Genomic DNA, 27,714 nt, shown 5'->3' with positions numbered 1-27,714 from the left:
TCTACAAAGCCTGGCTCTGCTCCCAGTATTTTGAAGTCACACAGTTTAACTGCAGAAAGACAATTCCATGCAAGCAATATTGTTTGGAGGTGCAGACCAGGTGTCCGTTCATATTGCCCGACAATGACGAAGTCATCTATGGAGGCCTCTCCAGCTTCATCTGCACAGGTACGGCTGGGCTTGGGGCCTTCCTTTGCTCGCCATGCAAGTGTTACTTCCTTTTGCTCACGTGACCTTGAGCCTGCAAAAAAAAAAAAAAGGTATTTTTACATGGCCCTCTTCTAGAAGCACGGAAAAGCCTCCCAGACTGACCTAAACAAGAGTCAACCTCTCTACCATACATCTACACTCCAACTGCGGCGCTCTGTGAATGTCCCATAAGGATAACTGCAGGGGCAATGTTTGCAATGATTCCTGTGTTTGTGATGAATTTCATCACCTTATCCTAATCCGTATTGAGAACAAAAAGAAATGTTGGTCTCAGTCACGTGTGTGCATATTAGTGCGTAAAAGCCCCAGGAAGGTGATTTCTATATTTTCTGCATTATATATTTCTACTTCTTTTGGGAAAAACAAAACAAAACAAAACTCATATTGGGCAGGATGTCAGCACTAGCACCTGTCTCCAGAAACCCATGAGCATTATGTAGTTTAGGCAAGCATAGACTCCAAGGTCAACGCTAAGAGCAGTCTCATGCTGAAACAGGCTCTCAGTGAGAACAAGACCCTAACCAGAACACCGTCCTCACCTGAGTTCTTCGTAGTCTCTGAAGAGGAGAGAAAACCCACCTTTTAAAAATATTTGACTTGATTCATAGCATGTTTAGCGTTTGAGTTTTCATCATAAGAATAAGTCTGGGACAATCAGAAAGTTCTCTTTGTATTTTGGGCTTTCAAATGGTCCATTACACAATGGAAGGACAAGAAAGAGAGCCAGGTGAGTGAAGGCACCTGATGCTAATCCTAACCACCTGAAGTTCAGTCCCTGGGGCCAAGACGGCAGGAGAGAAGCCACCCCTCCAAGCTGTCCCCTGACCTCACGCAGGCACACACACAAAATTAATTTAAAAATAGGCAATTATATTTAAAAGGGGGAGTGGCTAGAGAGGAGGCTCAGAGGTTAAGTAAGAACGCTTGCTCTTGCAGAAGACCTGGGGTTGGTTCCCAGGACCCACATGGTGAGTCACAGTCCTCTGTAACTTTAGTACCAGGAGAATGAACATCCCCTCCTGACCTCTGCAGGTATCAGGCATGCATACAGTGCACAGACATACATGTAGGCAAAACACTAACATACATAAAACAAAATAAATAAATCTAACAATAAGTAAGTAAAATAAAACAACAACAAGTTGAAGTTCTCACTGTGACAGCGTATTAGGTGGTTTCTAGGTCACCCCTGTTCATTGTAACAAAACACCAAGATACAGTCCAGTGCCCTGAGAGCCCTGGCTGGCTGAAGGGCACTTATCCCATCACATAATCTGGTTTTTCACTGATAAACCACAGTAACTATCCCCAGCCCAGGCCTCCGCATGTGCTAAGAGGGTGTGGATGAGGGAGACCTACAGGCTTAGCAATAATAGGCAAGAAGGGGGGGGGTTCAAGAAAAGGAGGAGGGGATGAAGAAAGAGAACAAGGGAGGAGAAAGGGAGGAGGAGAAGGGAAGAATGGGGACCAAGAAGAAGAGGAGGCGGAGGAGAGAAGAGAGAGAAAGAAGATGGGGAGGAAAAGGGAGGAAGGAAGGAGAGAGGAAGGCAGTAAATGAAGGAGGGAGGAAAGGAAAGGGGGACGAGGAAAGAGAGGAAGGAAATGTTATTCTCTGGGGAAAAAAATCCACCAGAAACAGGCCTTAACTTGTGTTGACTTTCCCATAGAGCTTTGCATAAATAACCACTAAAAAAATGAAAGCCTGCATTCTAAAATCCTGTCCGCAGGACGCTGCAGACGCTTGTGGCCTCCGGCCTTTCCGAGGGTCTGCAGGTCTTAGTTCCTTCCTTCGTGGCACACAGTCCTTTCCAGGGCTGCTCAGAGGGTCTCCACCAAAGCCCACAGGAAGGTGTGAGGTCCATGTGTCGACCTCGCTTGCGTTCGTAGGGTTCTTTCCTCGGGACGCCTCTCCAGCCATTGGAATGCAGAGGCAGTCACAGGTATCTTCTGCACCAACAAGGCTCCTGTACCGCTCGCATTTTTAGTTGTTTGGGGTTTTGTCAAATCTGCCGTTTTGTGGCTGTGGTGACGTCTCTAAGGAAAGGTGACAAAAAAGAGGAATCTGTCACTGGCCTAGAAGATAATGCCAGGTCCGCGGAGGCCTTCGGAGTTGCCTGGTGCGGAGCACTGGGAGGCCTCTCCGCCGCCGCTGGCTCTCTGCCGGCTTCGTGACCCGGTGTTACCAAGCTCAGAATGCTCTGGTTAGTCTTTCAGGCACACCACTCTGAAATTCTGTGAACGCCTACAACAGGAAGGACCACGGCTCCTTTCTGGGGTGGGACAAGGCTTTGGTGGACACTGTGTCCAGGGTGATCACTGGCAGCTCCGAGCCCTGCCTGAGGCTGCAGAGTCCCTGTTGAGTTGCGTGGCTGCAAGACCTTACGCCAAAGCCATTTATGCTCCTCCTTGCTGCCTGCCTGGCCGTGGGAGTAGAGCTCCAGGCATGACCCAAACCAGACTCCGGCTCTGGAAGAGCAAGAAAGGCAGGTAGGCCTCTGCTGAAGCTCACAGCGCCCAGGCTGCGCTTGTGTCTGGAAGAAGGGGACCTGCTGGAGCTCAGCACTTGCTCCCCAACTGCAGCGTAAAGGCTTCCTGAAGCCCCTTGTTGAAGATAACACGCAGATTCGCACATCACCGTGGAGTGGATGTAAACCAGCCACAGCCCCCTACGCGTACGGAATGAAAGGTCTTCTAAGCTCTGGAGGGAACAGGTTCAAAAGAGAAGTCATGTGTGACCGACCTTTTTACCGTGGCTACTGGGGAGCCAAGGCCGTCTGGTTTGCTCCTCACAGTAGGCATATAGGCAGACACAGAGCACAGGCCCACCACAAGCTCTAAATATGGTCTGTAAAAGAAAAGGAGGGGAGAAAAACCAGCATCTAAGTCAGAACTGTGGCTCTTTCATCCCGGCTCGTGAAAACAAAGTAGGTAAATAAGGTTATTTCCACAGCAGGGGCCAGAAACTATAGTCATTTATCATCGAGTTTTGAAATAATCTGAAGCAGTGGTTCACAGTCTGTGGGCTGTGACCCCTTCGGGGGTCACATAACAGATGTTTACATTACAATTCATAACAGCAGCAAAGTCACAGTTATCAAGTAGTAATGAAAATAATGTTGCCGCCCAGGGTCACCACAGCCTGAAGAACTGCATTAAGGCGTCGAAGTGTTAGGGAGGTTGAGAACCACTGCCCTAAGGTCTGTTCACAAGATGGTGCTCAAAGCTGGCACAATTGGTAAGCAAAGAACCTGAGGCTAGACAGGTCACAGAGCCTGGGGAGAACCGAGGACTATCACTCTGATAAATAGACAGGTATTAAACTGAGTCCTGATGAATTATCCACATAGCCAAGGAGGAGTGCCTCTCTCAACCCTCACCAGAGAAGCTTCTGTGTGCAGTAGGCAGTGACTAACACAGAGACCTACAACCAGTCAAAGATACAGAGAATAAGAGACTGGGGAGACCTCAACCCAATCTGTGACATCTGTGTCCCATCCCCTCCTCCCAGGGCTCAGGGATTTATTGCAGAAGAGGCAGAAAGAAATGTAAGGGCCCGAGTCAGCATATGACTATGGAGAGAGAGTGTTTGGGGTGGGGGGCATAGAACGGAAATTGTATGTATAAATTCACACTTGTCACGTTGTGCACAGGAGCCATGCCTTTTCACCAAGCGAAATCAGAGCCTGCAGAAGGAGGTGGGCACAAAGTCCCATTCCAGGGTGTGTAACTATTGGTGGCTGAGAGCTGCTGGGAGAGGGGGGGCCAGTTTCCTTCAGTGTGTGTCCCCGGTCAGTCGGCCATACTCCAGTGGAAAGCCGTACACTAAAGAATCAAGGGCACCAGCTGGGTGGGTAGGGAGGGGAAATACTTGGGAGGAGCTAGTGGAGGGAGAGGATGTGATCAGAATATATTGGCAAAATTCTCAAAATAACTAAAAAAAAAGTGAAAAAGACCAGGAAAAGGGGAAAAAGGAACCCTGGTATTTCAAGTTCAACACATTGAAGGGGAGTGAGTAGGTTTTGCATGGTTTCTGGGAGGGTGGAGGGTGGAGAATTCCTCCACAACACTGAGAACTACTGGGATTCAGTGAGCACTCAACTACATGTGGCCCTGGCTGGGTGCTGCAGAGGGACCAGTTCTGTCCAGAGGTGTGGTGACCCAGACCTTGGTGGGACCATTCATCCCTTAGCCATGGCTGGATGCTTCTGACTCTGTTAGCTACATCCATGGCTCAGCTCAGGCCAGGGCCAGTACAATTTTGGTAATTTCAAAACATAATTTTCTCAAAGCAGCTATGAAGTTGAATTTGTCATGGAAATAATCTAGAATTAAATTCAACATTACAGCACATTGCTTCTTTTGGTTTTGTTTTTGAGGTATGGTCCCACGTAGCTCCTTAGGCAACTGAGAGCGATCTTGGACCCCCATTCCTCCTGGCTCCATCTCCCAAGTACTGAAATGACAGGAATTCAACACTATGCCTGATTTACAAAGCACTGGGGGTCAAAGACACACAGAGCCTGGAACCTGAGAGGCCACCTGAGCTTCGTCCTCAGCCCTGGTGCATCGGTTTTTTTTTTTTTTTTGTGTTTGTTTGTTTGTTTTGTGGTGCTCACAAAACTTAGCCATGTCCTCTCAAATGTAATGTTATGACCAGCAACAGGACAACCTGACCCTTGTTAAGCCAGAGATTTATATTAGAGAGCCGAGCAAGCCCGTCCATTGTGATAAAGCATCTGCCTCGGGGCGCTGTGCTCATGCCCCAACGTCCTGGCCATGGATCTAGACGGCAAAGGGGCTTCTGCCTGCCTGGGCTTAATTCTGCTGTAGGAGAAAGGGGGGCGATGAGCCCAGACGTCTCTTGGTTTTTCCGTTCTGAAGAACAGAACTGGCAAGACGAGACGGGAGGAGCAAGCAGCCTTCGAGAGGTAATTAGGGAGAAGTTCCGGGGTGCTGTCAGGGCAGACTGTCAGTCAGTGCAGGGGTGGTGGAGGCGCAGTTTCTCATGGTTAGTTCTGCTGAGCCCCCCCCCCCCCCCCCCGTGACACGCTGCCTGCCGTGTTAGGGTGACCGAGGTCTCACTACCCAGCCTCCACTGTAGTAATTCCGGTGTTTCCCTCCCTCACCGGGTCGGTCCGGGGCTCCCCGAGCAATCCTTGATTGCCTACCGGTAATAGGGAGCTGAGATGAAGGAGACAGAAGCAGCAGTGGAGTACCACAGCTGTGGGTGCTATGGTAACAAACGCGGGAAATTACCCTCTGATGGATGGGTAGAGTGGGCCTGATGTCATTTGCCGCTCCAGATTCGCAAGAACGAAAGTAGAAGCTGGCCCGCTGGGGGTTCCTGACAACGAAGATAAAACATATTTTGAGAATTCCGTGTAAATTCTGCATCCCATTCTTTTAGCTGTGACAAGGATAGGGTTATGTTTCTGCCTCTGGGGAAAACACCGTAGGTTGAGCTTGTTCTTTTCTTGCCAGGTGGATTTAGCTGAGGCGGTGGATGGCGCCGCCTCGCGGCAAGTCTGCGCCACTGCAGGGCATCTGAAACCTTCCTGCACATAGGAAAAGCCGGTCATTTCTCTGTCTCTGTCTGTCTGTCTGTCTCTGTTTCTGTCTCTCTGTCTCTGTCTCTCTTTCTCTCTCACATACACACACACAAATGTGCTTCAGATCACAGAAGAGTCTTTAAAATTTTTTAAAGTGTTCTCTCATTACAGTATTGCAGTAGAGAAATATGCTTTCTATATATTTTAGTTTCAATGTCTCAGCCACTTTCTATTTTCACATTTAAACTGTATTTAAGTATTTTTCCAAATTCAATTCTGGGGGGTAGGAGAAAGCTCAGTTATTTAAAGGAGGCAAAAAACAAAAAAACAAAACAAAACAAAACCTCAGTAAGATTATGAACCTTGAAGTCAAAAGACAAATTTAAAGAGATAAGATATTGCCAGAATAAAATACAAAGAAAACATAACAGACCACAAAATTAAATGTGTGGAATGCAAGACCACAAACATGCGGCTGTTCTGTCTCCTTTCTGTGGAACCTGGTATTTACAGGTGTCCAATAATCCAAGTTCAGATCCTTCCTGCTTTCAACAGCTTCGTCTTCTACCTTCAAATGTCTGCCTTTGGGAGGGGCTCACATCATGGGGAACAAAATTTAGGATGTCTGGATTCTTCCAGAAGCTATGGAAATACATGCCTAGTGCAAGACTCTCTTGTCTGTACAGTCAGTGAATGTCACTAAGCCCATGGAATGAACACTCAGACGTAAGACTTTCCCCTCAGACAGACACACACCCCAGTCCAGTCTGATGGTGGCAGGGAGACGGCCGAACTGCAGTGGAGGCTGGGGATTTCCCATTTATCTGGGTGCAGAGCAGAGCGTATGGGCTGAGGTGCATCCTGTGTGCTGACAGAGAGCCTGAAAGAGTTTGTGGGCACACTCGCACAGCTCCAGATTTGTAGGTGGCAGTGTGCTACCCTCCACAAGCCTGCTGCTCTCCACAGCTTTGGGGAAATTCTGACACGCCTCCAGTGAACCTTCTGTTTTACATCCTACAGCTTGCATGATCTGAGAGGAGAAATTGAACAGCATAGACCGGGAGAGCTGAGGAGTCTGAGCCTGGAATACTGGTAGGGACTGGAGTTGAGCTTATCCCAAGAGGAGTTCAAGCTGAATCAGAGGGATCCAGAGGTCACCCCTCCAGGTCATCGAGGCTGTGTCCAGAGCAATGCAGGGGCCTGTGTGGAGAACACTGGTTGGTGCCCTTAAGGAGGCTTTCCTGACATCGGGCCTCAGCTGTCCTTGAACCTGGCAAGGAACTCACATTCTCTGTTTCTGGCATCCATATGGGGACTCCAGAAGGAGCTAGATCTGTCAGGCTGGTCTGTTGAAAATGTGGAATTTCAGATTAGGTAAGGAAACGTAGCGAAGTCAGGTTTAGATCGGGAGGACGGCATTCAGAGCCGGAGGACGGCATTCCTTGACCTGTCTGCCTGTTTCACACACACTTGAGACGTCTCCGTGAAGGAGCAACCCCAATTCTGCCGCTGCCGTAAATTGAACTTGCTTGACCACAGCTATTTCCCCACAGTTATAGAGTAAGTCTGGCCACCCCAGCGCTCCTTTAAATCGTGGGATGCATTGCCGAGTTCAGGATCGTGAAAAATCAGTAACAGGGAAAGCTTTCTGACTGCATTCACCCCAAAATAATTCAAAAGCAAGTATGAAATGAATTCTCGGTATTTCTGTCAGGGCTCCCCAGATTTGTCTTGTAACTTCACTGAACACACAGTAGGGGTACACTCTCACTGTGTAGCATCAATAAACCCAGGCTCACATTAGAGACTATCCTATGCTGAGAATTTTGGGGGGGTTGTTTTGGTTTTGTTTGTTCGTTTGTTTTTGTTTTCGAGACAGGGTTTCTCTGTGTAGTTTTGGTGCCTGTCCTGGAACTCAGATCAGGCTGGCCTTGAACTCACAGAGATCTGCCTCCCAAGTGCTGGGATTAAAGGCATGCGCCACCGCCACCACCACCTGGCTTAATTTTGGTGTTTTTATTGCACGAAGTTTTCTGCAATTATGGGGCCAGGATGGCTTAGTTATGAAAGGAAAGACTTTAAATATATTTTACCATCATGTCTCAACACACCAATCTCTAATTTATGTATACTAGGGTTGTCTTGTTTTAGAACACTTGATTGTATAAATCACTGTTTGAGTTATCAGCTTCAGTTTCACAAAAATTACCAAAAGAATTTTGGCTTCGGATTAGGACAGAATTTTCATCAGTTTCTGAAATGGTCTTAAACATGGTTCTGTTACTTTGTACTAAAGATTTATGCAAAGTGACATTTTCAGCATTATGACTGCTGAATCAAAATATTGATCAGCTCTGGAAAATGTCGAAGATGCTGCATCCTGCAGTATGAAATATCTACCCAAGATTCAGTTCTTTATGCAAAAATAAATAAGCACACCCATCTCATTAGTGTGCCCATTGGCTTTCAGCTTTTATGAATAAGCAAAATTCAGTGCTTACTAAAAAAGAATCGTAAAACAAATTTCTTTATGACTTATTATCAATGATGTTAATAATGTTAAAATGTCTAGAATGAAAAGGGATCAAAAATGGAAAAAGTTTAAGAATCCTTGTCTAGTCTGATACTGCTTTTCCAAGTCTGTTATTGCAAAAGCAAGAATAATTCCACACTTCACAGCTATGGATCCAGCATTCATGTCACAAGTGGGACAGGAACTGCCAGTCAGCTGCCTGAAACCAGCTCATGAGAAATGTCTCTGTTGTTTGCTAGAGCAGGGAAAGTCCTTCCATGCGCTCACAGAACTAAAAGCCCATGGCTTCCACCTTTTCCTTGAAGGTTGACATCATTCACAAAATCTCCCGGCTCCTCATACCACACATCGCATAAAAAAGGGATGCTACAAGTATTTTGCAACATGGACCTTTTTTCTTCTTTCTGTCTATCTTTGCTTTTTTTTTTTTTCTTTTTTCCTTTTCTTAGGTTAAATAAAAACCAAGACTGTCTAGCTCTCTGTTCCTGGAAAAGCTTGTGGTCAGATGGCCAGCTCTGCCAGCCAGATGGAAAGTGAGATTTTCAGATCCCACCCTCTGTCTCTTGAACACTTGCTGGCTCTTGGTCTTATTCCCCCCACTCCCAGACAACACACACACACACACACACACACACACACACACACACACACACACACACACACGAGCACAGAGATATATCCCTGTCATCAAGACAGCCAAAGCTTCTGATGTGTATCACTAAACATGGCTATGACTCTAACTGACATTGTTCTATGTATTATAGCTCTCATATAAGATATAATAATTATATTATAGCAACATATAACTAATGTATTTATAAAATTCTAGATTTTAAAATTAACTTTAAATCTCAGTCCATGAGTTAGAATTTCAACATGACAAAAAGAACCAACTATATTTGTGTGTGTGTGTGTGTTGTGTGTGTGTGTGTGTGTGTGTGTGTGTGTGTGTGTGTGTGCAGAGAAAGGTGTGAATTCAGTGTAGGTGAGACAGCTGCAGGGTACCTCACTGCCCCAAGAGAAAACCGTCTCCCAGATAGTCATACTTGAGGCATTAGAAGTTAGCGCTTCAGGGTGTGGTTCTTAGCGGGCACTGCTCAACAGAACTTAGGTATGCATTTGAAAGGGGGAAATGTGGATGTGCATGGTGCAAAAACAGTGTGAAGACGACTTCTGGAGAAGATGGCCTGTGATACGACAAGATCAAAGGTCCGAGGCCTCCTCGAGGGATGACCCTGACAACAGTCTCCTGGCACTCCAGCCCCAGACAAGACACAGCCGTCTCCTGCTCTTCAAGTCAGAAGATGGGGACGTCCACAGCGTCTGTGTCTACAGTGCCCGTTACAGCAGCCTCCACTGATGAGGGCAGTGAGTAACGGCTTGCGAGTTTGAAATAAAACAGATACTCATCACGGCGCATGCTAGAATAAATTCTACCCTTTACATGAGAAAAAAAAAACTGTAGGCTTTAAAAATTCACCCAGATTAGAGGGCATGGAGTGACAGTGAGATTTTAGAATCAAGGAGATCTGAGCTCTGGGGCAGGGACGAGGACAATGAGACCAGAGTGAGCCATATTGCTGACCACAAGGCATGGACATTACAGTTCTCTTTAAGATGGATGCTAGAGTGATCTCTGAAATTTCATGAGTATTTTTTTGATGGAATTTAACACCACAGTAAATCTGCAGTGTGCTCTGTGTGTGGTATCCAGAACCCCCCCACCCCCACCCCCACCCCCACCCCCACCCCCGCTGCCGCCACTTGTCAATCATTAGCATATTTGGCCCTGAGTCTGGGAACCCTTCAGTGCAGGGTGAGACCATAGTGAACATTTTTCAAACAGCTCAGCCACTCTGGGGATTATGCTGAGGGTCGCTCAGAACCTAAACTGATCCAGGTTATCATGCCTTTCTGGAGGGAGAAAAGTTGGAAAGAAAAGAAAGAAAATCTAGCTAAGTAGATTCTTATTATGTTTTAATTTATTCTGTGAGAATTTGATACATGTATGCAATGAAATAGGGTCATATTCACCCCTCCTATTTTCCCTCCAAGATCACCCAGAATTGCCCTCTTCCCATATCTGTATCCATATCTTTTTCCTTGAATGACCCATCCACTAAGTCTGATTAGAGATCTCTTTATGCATGGGTGTGGGGCACCATGGGAACCCACCAGTTTCTTACCTCTACAACACTTTGTCTTCCACTTGGAAGTGTTTCTCCTGTCATTTTTAGACTGATTTCATAGGCTTCTCCAATAGTTTTGAAAGGAATTATAGTTTAACAGTTTTGTAGAATGTATTATTTTTATTTCACTTTCCCTAAATCCACTCTACTATTTCCAGGCATTTTCATAATTTTTTTCAGAACTTTATGTATGATGTTATATATATATATATTTCCCTACCTCTACTTCGGTGCCTTTACCCTCATTATTTTGCTTTATGTATACATACACAGAGAGAGAGGTGTGTGTGTGTGTGTCCGTGTCCTGCTGAGTCAATTCAGTATTACCCATATGTACATTTAGCGCTGACCATCTGGGATTGGACAGCCTACTGGGGTATCCATCCCTGGAGAAGACTACTTATCAGCCTCCATCCAGTTACTGTAGCTTGTCACCTAGGTGTGGGGCCTGTGAGATTTACCTGTCCTCCTTGTCTTGTCAGTTGGTGTTGTCGTTGGTCAGGTCTTGTTGAGGTGGCCATATTGTTAGGATTTCTTGGGTGCCACTTTCTGTCATATAAAGAAGACGCAATCTCCCACCTGACAACCTACTCCTCTGGGCTTAAAAAGCAAGCACTCTCGCTATAGAGACACCACCACCCCCCCAAGGCCTCAGATCCTCAGTCCTGATCCTTACCAAGGTGATAATTTCTACTTCTTTCCATTCCAATTGTCCTGAGAATAGAGGAAATTCTATCCATGGAGGAATCATGTTTATGTAAAATCATGAGTTTCATCAGCTAACCCAAACAGAAGCAAGGGTGACCGACCCCACAATGAGAGAACCAAGAGTTTCAGCACTGACAGGCCAGAGCCAGCTGCCCAGCTCCAACAAGTGGCTTTGCCAATGGTTGCCTATACTGTAGGGAATCACGGTGTCTTGGATGGGATGGACTCACTGAGGGTTAACTCTGTAAAAGAGAAATGTCTACCTTGAGGGAACAGGAGCTCAGTGGCTTTTTTGACTTTTTACCCCACCATCATGGCACAGGAATTAAATTCAGCAAACAAGAAAACTGAAGAATAGAAATTAACTTGCCTTTTCAAGCTCATCAGAAAGCCAGCTGCAGACTTCACAAGTCTTAGGCTCCGTTGGCAATCTCTCTTTGCTCTTTGGTGCCTTCGTTTCCATGGGAACGTGGTTTTGTAACCAGAGTACCTGACATCCTTTCAATTAGCTACTGGTTTGACTCCAGAGGTCATAAACCATCTTCCTGCTTTGATAATGAAATGCTTGCTGTATGTAGTTGGAAGCAATCTGTACAAACAAATGTGTCGACATTCTTTCCTTTCTTCATCATGATATATTTTTTTTTTTCTGGTTTTGAAGTATACCTTGTATCTTTTCTCCTGGATTTTTACATATTCTTTAAAAATTTGCTGAAAATGACTAGTATTAGAGTACCATAAGGCTTTGTAGCTCAGAAGTATGGTCAGACTTTTTCATAAGGACCATGGCTCCCCAGTAATGACACTGAGACTTATTAACTATGAAAGCTCAGCTTTAACACATCTTTTAATCTACATGTTCTTTTACATGGCTTGGTTACTTTTACTTTGTAATGACCATGCTGTTTGCTCTGCGTCCTCAGGCATCTCTGCCTTCTTCTTCCAAGCATCCTTTTGCTCCATAAATACTGCCTAGCTTATTGGCCATTCAGCTCCTTATTAAACAAATTTGAGTGACACATCTTCACACTGTACAAAGATTATTCCACAACATAGAAGCCTAATGATATTCCCTGGATAAAAATCAAAGCGTTTGCACCTGGGTTTCTAGGAGCATCTAGGAGAGTTTCCCATTCTTTTGTTCGTTTTGTTTTTTGAGACAGGGTTTTTGTCTGTGTGTATCTTTGGCTGTCCTGGAACTCACTCTGTAGATCAGACAGGCCTCAAACTCACAGAGATCCCACTGCCTCTGCCCTCCAAGTGCTGGGATTAAAGGCATGTCCCGCCACTGCCCAGTGAGTTCTCTCTCTCTCTCTCTCCTCTCTCTCTCTCTCTCTCTCTCTCTCTCTCTCTCTCTCTCTCTCTCTCTCTCTCTGTAGATGCACACACATGTGTATATATGGCTGCCTCAGGGACCAGCCTCTAAAGCAACACTTGGGGTTCAAAGAGAAAAACCACAATGTTGGCACGTCCTGGACTTTTTTATCTGAAGGATTTAGGAAAAAGACGCTCACACATTCTCTTGATTGTTTCCTTTATTCAGCAGCCTCTTCTGATGGACCAACTGGGCTGGATTCTGCTGGCTTCCCTACAGCCATACAGAAGCGTACTTATCAATTGTTCCATAAAGTACTTCCTCGTACCAGGGTCCCCAACCTTAATTTACATGTCTTGCTGAAGGGGAGCATCACAGGCCTCCATGGCCCCAGCCTTTCATTGTGCATTGTGTGCAATGCACAAGAATACAAGAGCCCCAACTGTACCTGAGCTGTCCTGTGACCAAGGTCGTGGGGTGGCCACAAGGCCCCCTCAGTGAAACAATTATTATTTTCCACAAGGATTCTTTAAGGCCAAAGTACTTCTAAAAACCATCTTCATTCTAATCTCTGTCCCATACAGTGATTTCGCTAAATTCCTAGAAAGTACAGGTAACATGTTTTTCATCTCCCTTACATGATTAAAAATAAAGCCATCCCAATATCCCATGTACATTTACATCTAAGTAACTTATTGCAGATCAACAGGGCATAAGCAGACAGAAAGCATCTTTTCACAGACAGCTCCCTTGCTGGCAGGGTATATTCTGGGCTACCAAGAAAGAATCAATCATTCTATTGTCTGTCAAGAAAGTTAATCTTACAAGGAATCCTAAAGGAATCACAAACCTAAACTATGCACATAAAAGACAATCAGCCGGCTGTACTTTAGATCTTCAGGGTGCATACCCATCTACCACTAGTTTTTATATCAAGGGACTGAAGGCAGAAATGGTACAAAGAGTTAATCATCGCCTTTGATCAACAGTCAGCCTTAATAGTTGGGCTGCTTTGTATTTCTTAACCTTAGCTATGTGTCTTCATGGATATTAGATTGTTCTCTGTGGGTTTTTTTTTTTTATCTTAAAGTTATTGTCAAAACATCTATCAAACCCGAAATTATTACAAGGCTTGTTTCAGCCAAATGATGCACACCGAGACCTGTGCCTGTATCTTTTTAGCATTAAGAGAGTTGAGGACAGTCTGGCTTCCAGAAAATTCAATTGTTCTCCTTAGTCCTTAATCTGAGCTGCGATCTAAAACAGTTCTTTAGGTGGAACTCAAAGGTCTAGCTGTGAAACAATCCTTGTATATACTTTTGTTCATCAAAGCTATGTGTAAGCTGACATGATTATCATCAGTTAGATGGTACTTCTTAGGGAGGGAGTCATCTTCATAATGATTCACAGGTAAAACTGCCCAGTAGAATGGGAAGTTTCCATAAGATAAACACATTACCTTAGAGGCAGTGGGGAATTTCCCCACACCCAGTTCAACCATGCCAGATATCAGAAATGGCAGCAGCAAGCATGCAAAGGCACAGCAGAAGCAAAAGACATTCTGGGGTCTGGGGTCTCGTGGGCCTTGCCTAACAGAGATACATCCATCAGGGTGTTTCCTCCTGGTGGTTCAACACCCTGAACCTCAGTCACCACCTGCTGCTCCTCTGACATGGCCTCTGGCATGTATATGCACGCCTGTGGAGGCCAGAGGACAATCAAAAGTGTGTTGTTCCCCAGGTGCTAGCCATCCTGCATGTTTGAGAAAGAGTTGCTCTTTGGCCTGAATTTCAGTAGTAAACTAAGTCTGGCCAGGGATCCCCAGGCATCCTCCCATTACCATTTCCCAAGAGTCTGTGACCACACATGGCTTTTTACATAGGTTCTGGGGATCAAAACTCCAGTTGACCTGTTTGTAAGGCAAGCACTTTATCAACTGACCCTTTGTCCAGCCCCAGAATTCAGGTCCTCACTTGTGAGTGAAAAACAGACAAAACCATATTAAACCACTGTGCTTGTCAGGATACGGCTTCTGTTGCCCCGATGAAACACCATGACCTAAAACAAGTTGAGGAGGAAAGGGATTATTTGGCTTACACTTCCACATCTTAGTCTGTGACTGAAAGAACTCAGGACAGGAACTCAAATAGGCAGGAAACTCGAGGCAGGAGCTGATGCAGAGCCCACGGAGGGGTGCTGCTTACTGGCTTGTTCTTCATGGCTTGTTCAGCCTGATTTCTTATAGAACCCAAGACCACTAGCCCTAGGATGGCACCACCCACAGTGAGCTGGGCCCTCCCCCATCAATCACTAATTAAGAAAATGTCTTACAGCTGGATCTCCATTTTCTCAATTGAAGTTCCCTCCTTTCAGATGACTCTAGCTTGTGCCAAGTTAACACAAAACTGATCCTCGTCAACTTGACACACAAGCTTATCACTGTTAAGTCATAACGTTTTCTTTCTTGTTGATCCCCAATATCACACATCAACATCAATATCACAATATAAAACATTTTACAAACTTAAAAATCCCACTGCCTTTGCAATTTCAAATTCCGTCTGTTTTTAAATCTAAGGTTTCTTTTAGAACCCAAAATCTCTTTATAAATTCAGCCTCTGAATTATGGGCTCCTATAAAATAAAAAAATAAATTAGTATTTTATTTGAGAGAGAACCATGACACATTTTCATTCTGAACAAAGCAAATCCAAACTCCAAAAATATAAATAGCTCAGTGTTCAATGTCTGGGATCCACTCAGAATCTTCTGGGCTCCTCCAAAGGGCTTGGGTCACTTCTCCAGCTCCACCCTCCGCAGCACACACATCTTGTCTTCTAGGTGCCAGATGGTTCACCTCCACTGCCGCTGCTATTCTTGGTGGTCATCTCATGGTACTGGGCATCTCCAAAAATGCAGCTGGGCTACAATTTCATCAGTAGTCTCTCCTGGGCTCTCTTCAGGGACTCTAGTCCTGCTACACAGTAACAAGCCTCTTCTTCTCTCCATGACCCCTCCATGCCCTCAAAACCAGCACCTTCTGAGTGGCTCTTAACACTGTCAAGGTCAGCTGCCAGTGTGGGGCAGCTTGGCTGCTTCTGGAATACAGTTTCTGTGTGCTGACCCTGAGGAAACACTTCCTAGAAGACTTTACCTCAGTGATGCTGGTCTCTTCTTACCACAGCCGATTCTTCAGCCCTGGCTTATCAGCATTCATTGTCCCACCAAAGAAAGGTTTTCTTTAGTGGTTCTAGACTCCTGTTAATCACAGCTGATTCTTCAGATCCACCTGATCTGACACCAGATATGCTTCACACAAATGGCCTGGTAGAGCCAGTACTTCATTCTGACTTCACAAGCCAGGCCTCCATCATCCACACTGCTCTCCACAGTCCTGCCTTCCAAGTTCCCACAGAACAGTCCAGTGAACTCTCAACACTCCGTGGCTTTTCTAGCCCAAAGTTCTAGTTAGGGTTTCTACTGGTGTAAGGAAACACCATGACCAAAAGAAATTTGGAGAGGAAAGGGTTTATTTGGCTCACACTTCCACAACTTAGTCCATGATTGAAGGCTGTCTGGACAGGAACTAAAACAGGGCAGGATCCTGGAGGCAGGAGCTGATGCCATGGAGGGGTGCTGCTTACTGGCTTATGCCCCCTGGCTTGCTCAGCCTGCTTTCTTAGAGCACCCAGGACCACCAGCCCAGGGATGACTCCACCCACAATGGGCGGGGCCCTTCCCCTATCAATCACTCATTAAGAAAATGCCCTGCAGGCTTTGAAGGCGTTTTTCTCAATTGAGTTTCCGCCCTCTCAGGTGACTCTAGCTTGTGTCAAGTAGAAATAGAACCATCCAGGACAACCACCAAAAGGAAGACAGTATTTTACAGCATGTGTAGTTAACGTGCCACTGGAGGTCACATCTGAATCTCTAAATGTGAGTCCATAGCCGAATTTAATGTGTGTGTAAAGACGCGGCAGGCCTAGGCGCAGCACACGTCTTTTCACTCACTGTAGAGTTCTCACTTCCGTTTCTTACACTATGTGAATATAGGTGAGTACTTATACCTAGACGCTTCTCTCCTTAACACAAATCCTTTGAATTGGAGAAGGACCAAAGCATGAAAATCTTCAACTCTTTGAATGTTGTTCGCAGGAACTCAGAAAGTCTACGATTCCTTCTAGCTCAAAAGCAGCTTCCTCCCATGCGGGCTTGAGCTTAAAACCAGCATCTCTCAGTCATAAAGCAGCATTCCCACCCTATCACATCTTTTCCAGGTCCTTAAATATGAGTGTTTTACATGTTTTCTTTTTATTTTTCACATCACTTCTTGATGCCTGATTCTTTACACACACACACACACACACACACACACACACGTCTTTTTTTCTTTAAACAGGGACTCACTATGTAATCCAGACCATTCTTAAACTGTTGGGAATACTCCTGCCTCAGCCTTTTGGTGCTGGAGTTACAGACCCGCGCCACCATGCCTGGCCTTAGTGTCTGATTCTTAATTCAAGGAGTAAGCATTTCTACCCTGCTCTGTCCCCTGCCCCCTCTCTCTGTCTCTCTCCATCATCACCTAGGCACATTTGCCAGTTTCATAGAACTTCCAGAATTTTCTGGCTTTTTGTTTGTTTGTTTGTTTCCTTGTTTGTTTTTGTTTGTTTGGGGGTGTTTTTTTGGGTGGGGACAATTCTGGAGAAATACAATTATTGAAACTATTTCAGGAATGGTTTGATTTGTTGTTTTAAAGGACAGATAATCTGGTTCTCAATTAAGAGTTGTAATGGGATAGTGAATACTAACTTTTTTTTTTTTTTTTTGGTTTTTTTTTTTTTTATTTTTTTTTTTTTGAGACAGGGTTTCTCTGTGTAGCTTTGCGCCTTTCCTGGAACTCACTTGGTAGCCCAGGCTGGCCTCGAACTCACAAAGATCCTCCTGGCTCTGCCTCCCGAGTGCTGGGATTAAAGGCGTGCGCCACCACCGCCCGGCCTGTGAATACTAACTTTTAAAAATAACCATTTCCTGACTATTTAAAAATAATAATTTCCTGATACTGAACGACCACTTTAGTTTCAGCCCTTGGCCAATTAGTGAACGTTTTCCAGCTCCTCCGTGCTGAAGCTCTGTAGAGGCTCGCGTCTTCCGTAGTTCTCGGAGGCAAGGCCCCAACAGAAGGAACTGGGCACAGGACAGGGCGCGGAGGCAAGATGCCTGTGGACGCAGCGCCTCGCTGACGTCAACGCTCTCCCTTCACTGTAGCTAAGGGAACGAGAATTAATAGTCCTGCTGAGATGTTCCATGTGGCTACCGGCCTGCATGAATCTAAAATTAATATCTCCAGTTCCTCAGTGGAAAATGTGCGACTCTGAGAGCGCAACTTTCCAGGGAAGGATATATGAGTGAGATCCTTTTCCGAGAAACCAGCCCTCCATCCCAGCACACGCTCCCCGCTCCCTACAAATATGCAACACTTCCAATGTTTTTTTTTTATTCCTCTCTGGAAATTACTTTCTGACATTTTTCACTTGAAAGCACCACTCTAAGTGTTAAAAGTACTGGATGTCAGACTGATGAGAGAGGGCTCATCGGTTAAGAGCACTGGCTGCTCCTCCAGAGTACCTGAGTTCAACTCCCAGCACCCACACGGTGGCTCACAACCATGTCTAGAACTCCATTTCAAGGGAGATCCAATGCCCTGGCTTAGGATGGCACCAGGAACACATAGGATCTCATAGATGTACAAGCAAGCAAAACACTCATATACATCAAGATAAATAAGCAAATAAATAAATAAGTGGGGAAACCACTACTGAATGTCAATTCAATTTAAATTTGAGAAAGGTAGCTAATTATTCTAGAGTTTGTTTTTTTTGTGATTGTTGTTATTCGGTTTTTTGTTGTTGTTGTTTGGTTAAATTACACATTTACTTTATTTTCTTCTTTGGTTTTGGTGGCACTGGGATCAAACCCAGGACTTTCCACGTGCTAGATGTGTGTCCTGTAATTGTGCTACAACATTAGTTCCAAACAGTACTGACATATTGACACTGACTTTTTTTTTTTTTTTTTTTTTTTTTTGGCCTGGCCTATAGAGTACTATAATGTATTTTATTTTAATAGACAACTAGTGGGATTTTTTTTTCCCAAGTTTCAGTCTAACCAACTTAAGTTTTAGCATTTGTTTCTTAAAATCTCAACTGTTTGTTTAAACATTTAGCATTTCAAAAACTGAAATAAATTATGAAAATAATTTCTCTTACTCAATAAAGCAAATATCTGAAACCCAAGCCCATTTACAAGGTATTTGAATGCCATGGAACTGTGACCGTGTGTCAGTGTGTGGCTGAGCACGTACAGACCTGGAGGAGGTTTGGGTGTGTTCTGCGATTACATGGAGAGTCTGGTTTTCTTTCCAAACCCAAGGCAGGAAACGTTGCCTGTGCAGTAACTACAGGGATGGATCAAAGCGTTAGCAAAACTGTCTCTCCCATCACAGCTCACCGTTTGAGACACAGCAGCTGCAGAATTATTTGTACAGTTTCCTGTTTTCAAGAATATTTCCTTCACAGAGTACTAGTTATGGGGAAATTCCAGTTTAAAAGGCACTGCAGGCCAAACTGATTTACAGTATGTGATATGTGCCGTTTCCCAGAGAAAATGAAAGAAAATAAATAGAAACAGAAAGCAACAGGCAACGCTCTCGCAAGGAGTAACTGTTCCCTCCCCTTGGGCTGCTTTTGAGTAATGCATGATGGGAATACCCACCTCAGGGTCCAGAGCTCTCAGCATGAAGACACGGGAACATCCTCAGACAGATTCAAGGTCTTCCAGTCCTCCTGGAATGTGTGAGAGCAAGGCAGCCTGAAAGGAAAGCATTCTGCAAGAACCTTCTGTCATAACCACAGAAGGGGGAGGAAATGCCATTTTCCCACATTCCTTGGTGACTCTCACTGTCTCTGGTAGGGGCCTCTGGTCAAGGGGTAGACGGTCACTGAACAGAGCAGGGAAAGACAGGAGCCATTCCAGGTGACCCATGTGACTCCAAGGTTTAGTATAACTGCTCACTTCTTCAGGAACCTTTTTGGTTTTCCATACATGACAATCCCATATTATCAAGCAGTCCTAGGGCAGCCCACCAAGGAGTCATTATGGGTGGGGTGAAGAAATAAATGATATATTTGGTGAGTGTACATTCTCTCAGTCCAATAATTTTTTCTGTTTTTCTCAGATGCATTTTTCATAATTAAAAAGCATCAGTGTGACGACTCTGAGGAAAATAACAATGTGAAATGTGATATTTTACAGCACACGTTGGTTTCTGTTTAGACTGTGGCTCTCTGGCTGCATACTGTCTTTGTTCTGGTGAAATACTGGAAAATCTGAGAACACTGGTTGAGAAAATTCTCTGCTTAGCTTCAAGATGACGTTTCAAATGCCCAGTTTATTCTTGAACTTAGCTATGGTCTTAATGAATGAGGAAAATCTCTGTGTAAATTTTTCTGGCTTTATAATGTGAATCTTTGATTTTAATTTCATTGCATACCATTTACAGTTTAGAAGCAATCTATAGTCTAATGTGCAGTGAGCACTCGGCTCTCCATGGCCTTGGCATAATCCAGTCCGTGTGGTGCTTTCTTGAGAGTGTGTGTCAGATTTCCTCCTGATAGAAGTTCAGTCTCACTCCACACAGGGATAAGGTCCAGGACTGCCACCAAAATCTCTGATTGTTCAAGTCCTGTGCAGAACTTGAGGGTGATACCTTCCTACACATCCTATGCTTATCCTGCCCTGTACCTGAAATCATCTCCAGAGAAGTTATCATGCCTAATGTGATGTAAAGGTTATATATAAAGAGCTGCCATGCTGTGTTGTGTGGAGGAGTGATATTGGGAAAATATTGAACACTTTCAATACAGAGGAAGTAGTTTTCAAATATCTCCATCTGTGGCCAGTGGAGTCCATGGGTGTGGAGGCTGGGAGCGCAAAAGGCTGGCTGTGCTTGCATTTCCTTTTATTATCAGGCTATGCCTAGGTATTTTCTGATTCAAGGGATTCAACCACCAAAGCTTGCCTTGGTCCCTTCCCTCATTAAAGAACTATCTACATCTCCTTTGTAGACAATTTCACCGAGCTGTGTGCCTAGAAGGCTAAGGCAGAAGGAAATGGCAGCAAGCATTCCCCATACTGCCACCTAGAGGAAGACTAACCCTGCTGACTTAGCTGTGTGTGGTGACACTGCCCTTCTCAGCATTCTAGAGCTGAGGCACCCGCCCTTGTCTCCCTCCCCTGACACTGCCCACTTTCAATTGCACAACTTCTTTACTACAATTTGACCTTGCTTATAAAGACATGATTAAAAATGATAAACATTTAAATATACAAAATCTGATATTTCTTCAAATGGCCAATACAGTTAAAATGAAACTCATGTTATATTATTTATATATTATTTGCTGAAAACCAGCAAATTCTCTATAGATTTTATTTTTTTTTCCTTTTTGTAAGAAAAAATATACAATTTGAATATTTGGACAGTTTAAGAGAAACTGGTGACATTCATGTAGATAACTATTGTAGTAAACATGAAATTAAGCAGGTATTAAAGTCAAAATGCCCATTTTCAAAACCATTTTCTGAAACACGAAGTTAGGGTTTTCATAATGGCAAAAAAAAAAAAAATTGTCTCAGTAAAGAGTAAGTCATCGCATTTAAACATTAGTGTGACTCCTGGCTCCAACTAGTGAGCTGGAGCCAATATTTTACCTTCTGCCAGTCTCTAAATTCTACTGAATCTAAAGTAAAAACTTAAAGTTGCATTCATAGAAGTGACAAAGTCTGAAAAGTGGTTCGTTATTAAAACTGAGACTTTTGAAAACAGTGTGTGAAAGAAAAGGGCAGATGCCATAGTCCGGGGATTCAGAGTGAAACGACGGAGAAGCCCAGAGCTGGCTGCTTGCAGACCTCCTGGATGGGGTCTGACTGTGTCTTGTGTGTCTACATCGCTGCTGCTGATCTTTAGTTCAGCCAAGTCATCTCCAAGTCCAGAATGAAAGAGAAGTTACAGCATACAAGTGAAGCGTGAATGCCATTAAAATCTCTCAAAGAGTGCCCACAAAATGTCAATAATTGGGAATAAATAGATTTGAAACACGGAAGTACTAGTCAAAGGACGTAAAATATCATTGTGGTGGGGTTGCCCTCAGCTGTCATCCCACCAGGCAGGCTGAGGCAAGGGAATCTTGGATCCAGGTCAGTCTGGGCTGTATGGTCATAGAAAGTCTCATAATAAGAGGAATCCTCATTAATTATTGTTCTTTTTAATTCATCAATTAAAGACAAGGGTCTAATAAAATAACAGCATGAATTTATAAAATTCTGAAAAAAAATTGTCCTTAAATATGTTCACACAGTAATGATGGATCCAAGTTCTTCAGTCAGTGTGAAACTCTGAGGTATAGACAATACAGAGAGAGTGTAAAAAATTAAAATAAAACACAAAAGCACATATGCTAAGTGTTATAGAAGAAATATTTATAGTAAACAATGTGCACTCAAAGCCACAGCAGGAATCATAAGACAAAAACCTCAACAAAGGTAACACAATTGTACTGTTAGCGTATCAATCGTTTTGGTTAGTAGTAAATGTCCCGGGAAACATGAATGTTGATGAATATTTGTACCTGCTGACAAAACAGAAAAATATATAGGAATCAACATGTTATAATATTTATAATGTATATGCATGTATAAAATAGAGAAAACTAATTAAGAGCATCTATAAGTTACACATTCCTCAGATGCTAATATTCCGACCAGACAAAAAATTTACTAAAACAGATACTACTCATGACTGTAGAATGCTAACACTTGAAAAAGCAATTAAGTAACAAGACATACGCAAAACATGTGAAGACCAGACGTCTTCAAGAAAAACCACTGCACTTAATACAAATAAAAGTTTAAATGAATGATAAATGTATTTTTAAAATATATCAAACAAATTAATGCAACAAAAATACAGAAATTAATGTGTTAGCAAAAGGAATAATACATGATAAGGTTGAGAATGCATCTTTAATAATACAATGAAAATTAAGGAAACACTTCAAGTCTCAGCAAGAACAATACAGAAAAACACAAGTAACACATTAACAATAAGGAGGCAATGTGGAAAAATTAAGAGTTTTAAATCTATAAATATAAAAGTTTCTACAACATGAGCCATTTTAAAATATGAACTATCCAAACTACAGAACACCACCTCAACACACCAATAATCAGAAAATATAATAGAAATATAACTACCTTTAAGAATATATTCATGAAGTTTAGAAATTCTGCCTTTTTGCTTTTCTTTTTAAAAAATTTTTCTTGTTTGAGAATTTCCTGCTTGACTATAATGTATTTTGATTTGATATAATTTGATTAAATCCACCCCAACTACCTCCCCTCTTGTTTATCTCTGAACCACTCACTCCCCGACACCTTTGAGTACTGTTTTGTAAACCCGTGAGTTCAGCCGATGTTGCCTGTAGGCAGCTGGGTATGGTCCCATCCACTGGAGATCCCCTGGAGAATGGGCAGCCTCTCACTGGCTGCATTGCCCAGCAGCTCTCAATTGCCAACTGCTCCTCAGATGGGGTGGGACTCCACCAGCCCCACAGCACCTGTGCTGAGCTGCAGACTGGCTTCACATTGTGAAGGTCCCACATGCTATGAGCCCACCTGTGCAGCAACCCTATCCAGCAAAAGCTGTTTCCCTGCAGACATCCACTACCATTATGGCACATAGCCTTGAAACTTGATGCTCCTAAAGCTGCGCATTATCAGACACATTGTGTGGACTCCTACTGGTAATAAACATGCAACATATAAAACAGACACTAGCAAATCAAATGCAGAAGAAAAATGTAAAGCATAATCTCATTTAAATGTTTTATATATGAAATCTACAAGTTAAATTTATTCCATATATGTGTGTACCTTGATAAAAAAATGTAAATTGTTCAGTATTGTCTTTTTTCTCTGATGATGATGATGATGATGTGATGATGATGATGTGATGATGATAATATGAGGATGGTAATGTGATGAGGTTGATGAGGATGTGGTATGATGATGTGATGAGGAAGAGGAGGAGGATGTAATGATGATGATGTGATGACAATGATGTGATGATGATGTGATGATTATGATGATGATGTGATGATGATGATGATCATAATGATGATAATGATGTGATGATGATATGATGGTGGTACTGGTGGAGTCAGATTTGGCTGATTTCATATTGTTTTTCTTCACAGTATTATTTTCCAAGCTTTTACAATTAGAATTTTCAACAACCATTTTAAAGTCTTTCAAACTATTTAAAAATTGAACTTTCTCCCTAGATTCAAATATCTCAAATGGTAGGTGTCAGAAATAATGGAGGATAACCTCACATGTTTAAAGATTTCATCTATGTATCTGGCCTTCTTGTGCTGAGATGATAAACTAAAATGACCACATAGTAAGGTTTATGTTCTTGGGGGCTCAAACTCAAAGCCTCAGACATGCCGAGCTTGCATCCTACCATCCAGCACAACCCCCAGTTCCTAAGAGTAAGTATTTGGAAATCGTAAAGCTTTTCTGTTAGCCAAAGTGTCATCACACTTGTACGTCCACTGAATCACTGTTCCAGTGGCCAAGAAACAGCAGTGCAAATGTCCAGCTGAGGAGCTGAGAGAGAATGCATGGTAGACATTTGAACATGTGTGTGAATATATGTACACATGAATACCATTCCACCGTAAGAAATGAAGGAAATCCTGCCATTTCAGCAATGTGAATAGAAACAGACACGATCATGTTCAATGAAATAAGCATTGTCGCCCTGCGGGACTCTGAAATAGTCGGTCTTGTAGAAGTTGTGAATAGAACGCAGGTGGAAGGTAAATGATCAATGGGTGCCAAACTGCAAACAAGAATAGGTTCTGGTACGATGTTGTACAGCGGGGTGGCTACCAATTAACAATAAGCTACAAGAAAGGGTTTTAAATATTTTCACATAAAGAAATGATAAATGACCTACTCTAAGCCTGGTACAACACATACATATATTGAAACACTGCTTGGTACCCCATAAAAACACACAATTGCTATTCTTTTATTACTACTATTGCATTTATTAATTAAATGTATTGTGAACACATATATTTTCTTCTAAAATGAACAGCAAGAGAATGTTGCTTTTATTTTCCAAGTGGTTGTTTAGTCACAGGGATAGGAACCTCCAGGACAATCAGTGGAGATCCAGTGGCTTCTTTGCCAGGATGGGCTGGCGGCCCATCTGCTGTAGATGAAGCTGTGTGTCTGGAGCTGATCCGGGGGCATAGAGAAATAGTAGGTCTCGGAAAGCGGAGAGCTGTAGGAGCAGAGGCTTGGAGTCCACTGTTCCTTTCTGAGCTGGGTCTGAAAGAGGTCCCAATGTTGCCCCTGAGCAGGAAGCACTTGGAATTTATGCTTTGGGAATTTTCTTCTCCCTTTCTAAAGTGTCTGGTGAAATGACCTGAACTTTAACGTGTACATGGCTCCCAGTGATATTCTCAAGATATAGAAGGAAAAAGAGAAAGGTAGGAGCTATGGCAGTCCCAAACAAGGGCCTATTGGCCCACACTAATTGTATTATTCTGTCTATAATGGTCTTAGTTTAAATCAGAACCCACCTTCTGAGTAACGTTGGGAGGCCATCTTATTTTCGTGACCTTGTGAAAAAAAAAATACTTCAGTTCTTAACATTTTAAAGTGCTGATTAAACAATCTTCAGGGTCTTGTTTGTGTTGCTCTCTATAACCATTTTTCATTGTTGATTACAGTACTGTAAATGTATACTTCGATAAATGACTGGTCTATTGCTGAGATATATGAAAGAAAATATACGATAGACATGTCGGAGCTGCAGATCTCATTAATTCAGTCTTTTTTCCGTATTCTTCCTAGGCGAAGGTGAAGTTTACCTTTGAATGCCTAAGAAGAAATGACTATTGTAAGCATCACTATAAACATACTGAAGCATATTCTATTGAAAGCTTCTTTGTGGTTAATTGAATAGATGTGCTTGGTTTCTCATACAATACGAGCTCATTCACCATTTACTTGTCTAGGCATTCTGATCTGTACCGCAAATGTAATGGTGAAACTGTTCAGTTCATGCTTTCAAGTTGAGAGTTGGGTGTGGGAATTGACACAAAAATGGGCAGCTGTGATTGAAAGGGGGGATTGATTGAAATGCTGTGTTGAAGAGTATGAAGAGTAAACCACTGGCAGTGTGACCTCACACAAGGAAGTTCCTCTCATCCACTCCTGAGGGAAAAGTGAGATGAGGGACACACTGGGAATCAGTGGGAGGAAGGGCAGCCTGGCTCATACCAAGTGCTCCCGAGACTGTCGGGCACTGAGCTGTGGGAGGGGTGGGAAAGATGCTTGGATTTCTTGAGGTGGGTACAAGCAATGAAATGCCATGGCAAATCACTATTGTTAACATTAGCCAAAATTATCAATATATTTGTTAGTCGCTGAGCCAAGCACTTTCCATGGAAGAAAAATGTCAATTCTTGAAACACCTCTCTTTAAGATTTTCAAACACAGGGATGATGTGATGAATGTTCATTCTAAGACCCTATGAGAAAAATCACTAGATAAAAATGAAAACAGCAGCATTAGCTGCCAGGCAGCTTATACAGCTACTTACAGTATTATACAAACTATGGCAAGATGCAAAACAGGAAAAAAATAATAATAATTTGTTTTAGTCATCACTTTGACAGTTTCAAAGTACACACTCATCAATTTTAAAATACAAACAATGTGTTTTTGGAGGAAAGAACAGGATTCACCTAGAAGAAAAAGGAGAGCAGAGAGAGAGAAAGAGGTGAGAGAGAGAGAGACAGAGACAGAGAGACAGAGACAGATCAGAGAAGTTGGTTGGAAGTTGCAGGGTGCATGGGAATGACTAGTGAAAGAGCCGGAAGCTTCAGAGTGCGGAGGGTCCACACCAACGTATTAAAGCATCAATTCCTGGGGTCACAGAGGGTGTATCAAATGGGGACCCGCTTCCCGTGAGATGCGGAGACCCCCTCCTGTTCTCTCAGCATCACAGACAGAACGAGGGTCACCGAGGGAACTGTGGGCAAACAGGACTTCCGGTGCTTGATATCTGATCCATTGGCCCTCTCTCTAGGCGGGACTCCTTGGTGTTGGTGTATGGATTAGGTTAGTGGCCGCATTCCTGTTAAGGGTTGAATGGTGGCCGAGTAAACTCAGTCTCCATGTCCATCTGGAACCAGAAGCTCTGATTGTCAGTCTAGGAATGTTCTGTATACTTTCAACGCCCAGCACGCCCTGTCCCCATGTGGGACTCCAAAGCACACTTTGGGAGCAGGGCCTGTAGGCAGCACAATCCTGAAGGCTGAAGGACAGCTGGCATGAGGCCGTCCCCTTGCATCCCCCACCCCCAACCCTCGCGCCCCTTCCTCCGCATCCTTGGGCTCTAACCTCCCTCCTCTTCTCCCCCCAGGGCTCTACGAAACCTTCCTAACCAATGATGAACCCGAATGCTGTGACATCAGGAGCGAGGAGCAATCCGCACCCCCACCCAAAGGGACCGTGGACAGAAGAGACTCCTGTCCCAGGACGTCGCTCACAGTGTCCTCGGCCACGAGACTGTGCCCCGCCCGGCTGAAGCTGTGTGTACTCGTCCTCATCCTCCTTCACACAGTGCTCACGGCCTCCGCGGCGCAGAACTCCTCGGGGCTGGGCCTGGGCGGCCTCCCCACGCTCGAGGACAACTCCACCCGGGAGGACTGAGCGCAGGCAGCCCGGGGCGCGCGCGCGTGTGCGCATGCACCGAGCAGGGCTGGGCAGGTGCACACGCTCCTGCGCGCAGAGCATTGGCGACCCACCCGGGATGCGCACCTGCTGCTGCCCGGGAACTGAAACCCACCCGGGTGCTTTACCCTCCGACTTCCCACAAGACCTGTGGGTAACATTCAACAAGATGGGCCCGATTCCCAAGGACACAGCTGCAGCTTTTTACCGACTAAGAGGCTGCACGTGACTCACTTTCTCACACCATTTTATACACTGTGTTTTAACGTTTGGAGGGTTTTTTGTTGGTGGTGGTGGTGTTGGTTTTTTGGGTTTTTTTTTTTTATTTTTTTGG

General features: G+C 43.9%; 1 protein-coding gene across 2 annotated transcripts; it reads left to right on the top strand.

Annotated features, from left to right (window-relative positions):
* Fam155a (family with sequence similarity 155 member A) lies at positions 1-27,714 on the top strand. Of its 2 annotated transcripts, XM_028872313.2 has the most exons (3): positions 1-168; positions 25,494-25,539; positions 27,070-27,714. In XM_028872313.2, the coding sequence occupies exons 1-3, from the start codon at positions 124-126 to the stop codon at positions 27,357-27,359; spliced, it is 381 nt and encodes a 126-aa protein (XP_028728146.1). In that variant the 5' UTR covers positions 1-123; the 3' UTR covers positions 27,360-27,714. The 2 variants fall into 2 exon arrangements, 1 of the variants encoding a protein (XP_028728146.1); XR_003734809.2 differs by lacking the exon at positions 25,494-25,539.

This window comes from Peromyscus leucopus, chromosome 16_21 (genome assembly GCF_004664715.2).
Source record: "Peromyscus leucopus breed LL Stock chromosome 16_21, UCI_PerLeu_2.1, whole genome shotgun sequence".
Classification (NCBI taxonomy): Eukaryota; Metazoa; Chordata; class Mammalia; order Rodentia; family Cricetidae; genus Peromyscus; species Peromyscus leucopus.
The sequence above is the reverse complement of the archived record's forward strand: the minus strand, read 5'-3'. Positions and strand labels throughout refer to the sequence as shown.